Source organism: Eulemur rufifrons, chromosome 1 (genome assembly GCF_041146395.1).
Source record: "Eulemur rufifrons isolate Redbay chromosome 1, OSU_ERuf_1, whole genome shotgun sequence".
In the NCBI taxonomy this organism is placed as follows: domain Eukaryota; kingdom Metazoa; phylum Chordata; class Mammalia; order Primates; family Lemuridae; genus Eulemur; species Eulemur rufifrons.
Window position 1 is genome coordinate 100,190,875 of NC_090983.1, and position 8,407 is coordinate 100,199,281.

The window sequence follows — 8,407 nt, forward strand, 5'->3', positions numbered from 1 at the left end:
CAGAGCATCAGCTCTCTTTAAATTCCTCTCAGTTCCAGTCAAAATTCTTTTGATGGTCATTAAAATTCCATGAGTGGCTTCATGCAATTTTAATGTTCTCCACCAACAAATTCTGCAGGAGAAGTCCCCCCAGGCGTCCCCATTGATCACGCCAAGTAGATACAACAGAGCATTTCAAGACACGAGTTTTAACCAGAGAGAAAATGAAATGAATATTTCACTTATGATGGGCTATCTGGTGATGAATGTTTTTATAATTTTTTCATTAAAATATCAAACAGCTAAATCCAAACTCCTGCAACAGCACTGACCCACTGGATGCCAACCTCTTGGATTTATCAAACATTATTCCAACCAAGGTTCCTTGTAGCAACTGGACAGGATTTAGCTCAACAACCTCCAAGATGGTTTTGCCAACCAAGTGACTTAATTCGCTAAGATAGATGCCCGTGCCCCTAGATTTCTAATTGCCACTATCTTAATATCTCTGCAACTCAGCATGTGCCAAGCAAAAGCTTGTGCCTGGAATTTGAGAGCCTCCCAGAAGATTCCAAGAGACCCCAGCAGCATCCCAAAGGCTGGATCCAGGGGAACTCATGCCAACACGTGAATGAGTAATAACGACCTCGTGTGCTGTTGTCTTACGGAAAGGAACCTGGAACCTGGCTGTGCTGTGTCCCTGGTTCCTGGAGGACGCCCTGTGAGTCCCGGGAATTCCCTGAGTGACGAGTGTCTCTGCTGCTCGTGGTGGGCTCGGGGACCATACCTAGCCACACCTTGTGTTAGCCATGCTAACCGGATGACCCAGCACGGGAGCTGGCCACACCACAGAGACCAACCTGTGCTTAGAGAGTGGGTAATATCAGCCCAACCTTCCAGGAAGGCAGGGGCCTGGAGACTGAGTTCCACCCGAGGCCAGGGGTGCAATCAGTCACACCTGCACGGTGAAATCCAATAAAAATTCTGGAATTCTGGGTGCCGTCCGGTGTGCTTTCTGGTTGGCGATACACACCAACGTGTGGGCGGCAGGGGCGATGCCTCCTGCGGACACGGAAGCTGTGCGTTTGGGACCCTCCCCGGCCACCCCCTGTGTCCCCTCATTTGGCTAGTCCTGATGTGCTGTGCACTTGTCATGAAACCAGTTATCGTGAGTACAGAGCTTTCTGTGAGTTGTTCTAGTGAGGGGGTAGTGGTCACCCCCATTTTGGTAGCCAATTTCATCATGAGTGAAGGGGGCCTGGGGACCCCACAGATGCGGCTGGTGTCCGAAGTGGGGGAGCCTTACAGGGGCCTCTGCTGTCAGCCTGTGACATCTGTGCCAGCCCCAGGCGGTCAGTGACTGTCAAGACTGCATTCCAGCTATGCCTCCCACCGCCCATTTTCACACTACGGAGCTGTGTGGGGCACCGTTTCCCAACCCGACTGGTGGCCAGCGGTGGAGGAGAGGGAGACCGACACTGCTGCAGGCCAGAGGGTGGACACGTGTGGCTTAGGGGCGTGGTAGGTGGAATTCTGAGATGCCTCCGGGATTCCTGCTTCTGGCGTACACGCCTGCCCAGTCCTCTCTCCCTGTGAGCTCGGGCCACGTGAGGACGAGGAATTTCGCTCCTGCCATTAGGGTGTGCTGTGACTGTACAACAAAGGTGAGGGACTTCGGGGATGTGATCAGGGCCCCAAATCAGTCTGCTTTGAATCAGTCAGAATGGGGATTATCCGGGGTGGGACTGACTTAGAAAGGTCTGGGCCCTTCCTGAAGAACGAGGTTCAAAGGACAAAGGAGCCTCTGGAAGGGGCCAGGTGGCAGGGCACTCAGAGGGCTGTGTTTGCTGAGAGCAGCCCCCGGCCTCCGTCCTACAGCCATGAGCTTCTGTCAACAGCATGAGCTGAAAGAGGGTCCCGACGAGAATGAGCCCAGCCGACATCACCGCAGCCTCGGGAGGTCCTTTCCGCAGAGAGCCCAGCTGGGCTGTGTCCACACTTGTAGACACCACGAGGTAATAAATGAGTGTTGTCTGGGGCCACTAATCTTGTGGCAATTTGTTATGCAGCCGCAGAAAGCGGATTGTCTCTTGGTCATGTTAGAAGCATTCCTCAAATGCCTGGTGGTTCGGCTGCCCATGACCCAGCCCAAGGCACTAGAAGCTGGCTGGGGTGTGGCGTGGAAGGGCTCACTTTGCCAGCTGAGGAGTGACAAGGATCCCACAGATTCTTTCATTACGGAGGAGTAAGTTTTGCTTTTCTCCAGAGCACACTGTACGAAAGATCCACTGCCCCAAAGGTGGCTTGTCTCTCCGCGCTTCCCCACGCCGCTGGCCGGAACTTGTCTACACTCCGCCTGCGCTGTGGTGGCAGGAGCCAGGCCCCTCCCGCCCGGCCAGACACAAGACAGCTACAGTCAACATGCACTTCGAAAAATCATATTTTCCACCTGCCCTCTCCATGGCTGACCACTTGTGTATGGAAAAGTGTGAAGATTCAGATTCTCTTCATACAACTAAACCTCTCCCTGAGCTGTTCTTTCCTCACCTCTCTAATTTCAGTCCTGCTGAACTATTCCATACAAGACGAACACAATCAAGGTGTCTGAGCACGACCAAGGGGCAGAGTCGCCGTCCCTCTGCCGCTCACGAGGACCCTCCCAGCTGAGCGGCAGGGCCCACTTGCAGAGGGGGCTGTCACTTGGCTCCAACACCAAAGCCTGGGCTCACATCATGACACCATAGCTGGCCCTCACCTTGCTCTGTGGAATTTACTTTCTTCTGCCAAGAGAATGTGGTTCCCAGGGCAACAGAGCGCCAACGTTCCTCATGGAACTGCCGGGCGGGACGGTGGGGCACAGCGAGAAGACCCCAGAAGATGCTGCCTCTCCTGCTCATCTGTGTCCTGCCTGCCACCAACGGGAAGAACTGCCTCCTCTGCTGGCCAGAAATATCCGCCCTGTTAGACTACGACCTGCAGATTCTCTGGGGCAGCCCGGGGCCCCCCCAAGAACTCTCCCGAAGCCTCCACTCCCTGTTCCTGGAAGATAATGATTTGCTCCAACTCTCGTGTCTTGGTGAGGCACAGCCAGGGCCCAGGGATGGGGGCTGGCCCCTCTACCTGACCTCGGATCTTACCCCCTTGATGTCCCCTGCGTCCCTGTCTCATCTGCAGACCGTGACCACTTGGAGGAAGCGACAGCCAAACTCTTCACTGAAGTAGACCAAACCATTAAAACGTTACGGTTTGGTGAGGAGCCCACAGTCCCAGCGCCCTGGGGCCTGGGCTGACCAAGGGCCACCCTCCGGGCCGTTCCCAGGGGCCCTTTGCCATGGGGGTGGGGGTCTCGTGAAGGGTGGGAAAGGGACATAGCCGGTTGGTGCCTGTGCACTCTTTGGAATTTCTGCTTGGAAATGTGGGTTCGAAGTCCCAGCCTCGAGCAAGTTCTGTCACTGAGCAGCGCTCCCCCTGCCCCATCCAGATAAGTCAGTACTTCTGGAAGAGATTCAGACGCACAAGACTCTCTTTGCCGAGAGGCTGAACGACGTGTCTGAGGGGCTGAAGGAGAAAGGTGAGGGGTAGGGCGGCCCCTGCCCACTGCCCAGCCCTGCACCCCTGCAGCCCCAAGGCCAGCAGAGTCTAACCTGCGCGACCCTCCCCAGGAGCCCACCCCTGCCCACGGCCCCTCCCCCGTCTCCACCTCCCACTCGCACCTCCAGCTGCCCCCGCCAGCTCCATGTGCCTCTCACACCTCAGTTTCGCTACCTTCTCACCCTCCTGACAGCCTGCAATGAGTCCTGCGGTGAGTGTGCCTGGCACTGGGCCTGGGCCGGGGCGGGGAGCGCCTGCCCCTCTAAGCCCTGCCTGCCCCCAGCAGACATGCGCTCCGCAGTGGAGGTGACCAACTGTGCCAACTGCAGGACTCACTTCCTCTCCTGCGGGGACCCCACTTTCTGCCCAGGTCAGTGGCCCCGCCCGGGGTGGCCTTCCCCCCCACCCCCGCCCGTCCCCCACACCCTCCACCCCTGGGGTCTTGCTGTCCAAATGGAGCTGTTTCTGCTCTGTGTCCTCACTCTGGGGGAGCGCAGCACCTCCTGGGGGGTCTGGATGTCCTGGTGTCGGCTTCGGAGACTTGGAGCTAGGACATCTCTTCTGGAGGCCCCTCAGGTCTCACGGTCGGCTCGCCTGGAAACACGCCCAGCCCAGCTCCACCCCCCAAAACCTGCTTCTCCTCCAGGCCCTTCTCGGCAAATGGCCCCATCAAGCCCTCGCTCGGCCTCCTCTGCCGGGAACCCCCCTGCACCTTACTCCCTCCACTCTGCACGTGCACTCGCCAAGTCTCGCTGAATAATTCCTAAGTGTGTTCCCATAGTTTCCTTCTAACCTCCACCACCCTTCTTCAGGCATCCTCGGCTCTCGCTTGACTTACAGCAACATTTCCTAGCTGTCCTCCCTCCCCCTCCAGGCCACATCTCACTCTGAACTCTTTCTCACAGGGCCAATCTACCAGGGACACTCTCTGTTTATAACCATCAGTGGCTCCCAGCTGCCCCCAGATAAAGCCCACCCTCCGGGGCAAGGCCCTGCGTGAGCCCCTGTGTGAGGCCCTGACTCCCCAGGCACACCAAGCTGTGGACACTCTGCACACACGGGCAGCTTCAGGCTCCTGACCTTGAGCATGCCCGCGGCCTGGGACCCAGTTTTGCCCTTGACCATCTGGACTGTCCAAGTCCAGTCAGAGCTGCTGCTTCCTAAGCAGCTTCTCTGATCAGCCCCATCAGACTTGCATCCACCGTCCTGGCCATCCCCCGGCCCTATCCTATCCCCCGGGACACCACACCACGACTGCTGGCTTGTCTCACTCCCGGAGAGCCAGGACCATGTCTCACTGGCCTCCAGATGTGTGCTGGGCACACAGAGGGTGCTCAGTAAGTGTTTGTAGCAAGTGACTGAGTGAATAGAAGAAGGAAGGATGGTGGCTATCTGAGCCACAGGGCCCCACCTGGCCTCTAAACACCTGCTCCCTTTGCCACCCCAGCCAGGCCCTGGAAGCCCTCTAGGTGGGCAGTGAGCCTCAGCCTTGCTCTGCTCCTGGCAGTAGCTGGAGGTGGGTGAGTGACCTCTCCAAGCCCCACGTGCCCGGGGAAGACACACCTACTCCTTGACTGACCCGTCTCCACCCTATTTCCTGGCCCAGATGTTACTTTTTCTGGAGCAGGAAGAAGGAAGCAATAAAGGTACCAGGAAAGGAGACCCCTACCCCAAGGAGGGACCTGCTGGGTGTGCCCTGGAGGTAGCAGGGCCTGCAGAGGCCCCAGCTCTGGCCTCCTGGGTCTGGCGTCCAGGGCAGAGCGGGACGGAGGCTGGGACCATCTGAAGGGCACATATCAAACCCAGCGTGTGCCAACATAGTGGGGCTGGGGGCCCAGGACATGGAGGTGGCAAAGCTCGGGCCCCTGTCCTCCCCACAGAGTGCCCTGCTCCTGGCTGCCCGGGGCAGCCCACCTGTCCCCTAAAGATGAGCCGAAGCTGCTGCTGCTCTCGGGATCTTGGTGACTCTGCCTCCCCTGACGCCCTCTGTGCTAGGTTGGTCCTGGGACTCTGAGGTTCTGGGGCCCAGGAGACTGTGCTCACTTGTGGTGTCCCTACGCCCACACCTTTGTAAATAGTCTCTTCATTAAAATATGTCCTCCATCCTAATTGACTGTGACGTCTGCTTCCTGCCGGGCACAGAGAGGAGTCCCTCTGCAGCAACCCTGTGCGGACCGTCCCATCTGCTCACCCTCGTCCCCGGAAACACCCCTCCCACTGCCCTGGTCCAGAAGTGGTGGCCTCATAGGCTCACGCAGGCCTCACCTGATTCCAACACCAGAGACGGGGCGGGGGCGGCCTGGGGGCTCGAGGGGTCCCAGCCTTGGGCATGGAACAGAGGAGGGGAGAGGCTAGCCGAAGTCCCAGCAAGAGCGGAGACCAGCAGAACACAGCTGCAATCCCACCAGCAGCAGGGCCACCAAGGCCTGGCTGATGTTCACCCTGGGACACCCAGGTCCCAGAGGGTCCCTGGTCCTGCTAGCAGATGGAGTCCCCTGGCCCTGCCTATGGGAAGGACCACGTCCTTGTCCTTCCCAGGCCCCTGGGACTGCCAAGCTCAGTGGAACCGCCACGTGCCCCTCTCCCCTGTCCTCCACCTGCGTCCCTCCTCGCAGATCCTCCCAGCCCTTTCAGCCTGGCCCAGGCTTTCCCTGAGACTCACGAAGCCCTCCTGCAGCCCTGAGGCATGGAGCTCCAGCGTCCTGGTCAGCAGGCCAGCTCCCAGGCCAGAACGGATGTGGGGCTGAGGCCAGAGCTGTGACGGGCAGCCCAGAGCCTGGGCTTCAATCCTGGCTCTGACAGGAGATCCCGAGTGCCCCCTCTGAGTCTCAGTTTCCCCTTCTGAGCATGGGGGCGGGGGAGAGATGTGATGCTTTAGCCAGGTTGGTGTGCCCTGACCCTGGAAGCCCCTGAGTTCATGTTTACTACCCAGTGTCTGTTCATGCTGTGGGTCCAAACTGAAAGTCCTCCTTCTCTCTCCCTCCTCAGTCCACTGAACCCCGCCAGGTCCAGCCCAGCTCCTAAAACAGGCCGGACCTCGTGTCTCCTTCCATCCAGCGGTGTGTCCTCCTCGGAGCTGGCGGCTGGCCTGGAAGCAGGCTGCCCTCGCAGCACCACCCGCAGTAAGGGCCGCTCCTGGGAGGGGAGGGGACTGCCAGGGACCTAGACGTCAACAGGCCGTGAACGGCAGCCTGGCAGGGAGCGGCCGCCCTCCCTGCTTCGCCAGGCTGGGCAAATCCACGGACGCAAGGTGGTTTGGGAAGGTACAAAGCACTCTGAGGACACAGCCACAGGGCAAGGCCAGAGGCATAACTGCTGCACACGCAGCTGCCACGGCTCCGGGGGACCGTGGGTCTCTCTGTGCGTCTGGGACAGGTGGTCGCCATCAGGATGTAGGAGATGCCAGGCTCCTGAGACAGTGATGGCGTTTTACTGTTTGTATTTAAATTGGGACCAGCAGATACCTCAAAAGTATCCAGAGCCACTGCTTTTGGACACTTGCAGTAAAAACAGAAAACCCTGGGTATAATTTACGTGAAACATGAGTTGGTGTGCTTGTCTATGTCTGTGTGCATGCATCTCTTATCAAAAGATTTTTTATTATTTGTGGGCATGTTTGCATGAAAACTGAATATTGAGTTCTGCTATACCAGAAAGATCAAGAAATTTAGAGTCCAATAAACCTTGGTCGAAACATAGGCTCTGGAGGACTTCTGCTTCCTGCTACAAGAGAATAGCTCATAGCAGACTAAGACTCCAGGCAAGGGCACCTAGAAATAACTTACACCAAAAGAACAAAGCAAAACAAAATGTCTGCTTTAAGACTTCAGATTCTGAGGCAGGTCCTGAGCATCCAAGGTCCTGGAAAGCAGGGGGCCCTGGCCAAGCCCTGTGACCCTCAGCATGCCCCACTGGGCTGGGACCAAGCTGTAGCAGCACCAGAGAGGCGCTGCAGGGCCTGGGCCGAGGGTGGCCTCAAAGCTTAGGGGAGCTTTCAGAACACCAGGGACTGAGGAGACAAAACCTGGAGTGGGAGCTTGCCAAGACAGACATGGCGGGTCCAGATCCCCAGAGCAGGGAGGTGCAGGAAGGTGGAAGGGACGTACTGCCTCAGTTTCCTCCCCCACTCCCTCAGGCACTTGGGCACTCTCACATAGCTCAGGGCTACGGACAAAGAAATCAAGCAGATCCTACCTAAAATGCAGAGATTTGGATGCTGGAGAAATAAAAATTGGAGTTTATGACCCACATAGGAAGACAAGCCTTGGTAAATACTCCAGGGCATTTGTTGGGAGGCTAGACTTTAAAGTGCTGGTGCACAAGGGGCAGGCCAATCCCGCAAAACATGAAACTAAGGCTCAAGGCACTTCAGCCCCTGACAAAATTAGAAACATGTATTCTTATTCCACATCACTGCTGGAGGACAGGGTAAATACTTTCTAAAGGAAAATATCATCTAGAGCCACTACTATGTTTAATTTACAATGTCTGGCATCTAAACAAATATTAACAGGCACACCAAAAAACAAGATCAAGAGAAAAAACAGACAAAAGAAACACACCTACAAGTGATTCACATAATGGAGTTACCAGACGTGAATATTAACATAACTGTGATTAATGCACTCAAAAATATTTAAGATGCCTTTCAACAAATGGTGCTGGAGCAATTCGACACTGATAGGCAAACATAAGCCTCAATAATGTAAGTTTCACAAACTGTTTAAAAAGAAACTCAAAACGAATCATGGACTTAAACATACAGCCTAAAACTATAAAACTTTTATAATAAAACATAGGAGAAAATCTTCAGAATGTAGGATTAGGCAAGGAGTTC

The 8,407-nt window shown here is 56.3% G+C and overlaps 1 protein-coding gene across 4 annotated transcripts; it reads left to right on the forward strand.

Annotated features, from left to right (window-relative positions):
• The first annotated feature begins 2,856 nt into the window (after positions 1-2,856).
• TEX51 (testis expressed 51) lies at positions 2,857-5,214 on the forward strand. 4 transcript variants are annotated; one of them, XM_069473799.1, is made up of 7 exons: positions 2,857-3,055; positions 3,154-3,228; positions 3,461-3,550; positions 3,764-3,781; positions 3,857-3,940; positions 5,018-5,086; positions 5,177-5,214. In XM_069473799.1, the coding sequence occupies exons 1-7, from the start codon at positions 2,857-2,859 to the stop codon at positions 5,212-5,214; spliced, it is 573 nt and encodes a 190-aa protein (XP_069329900.1). The 4 variants fall into 4 exon arrangements, with proteins under 4 accessions (XP_069329900.1, XP_069329917.1, XP_069329909.1 ...); XM_069473816.1 differs by having other exon boundaries at positions 2,857-3,001; XM_069473808.1 differs by lacking the exon at positions 3,764-3,781.
• The last annotated feature ends 3,193 nt before the right edge of the window (positions 5,215-8,407 follow it).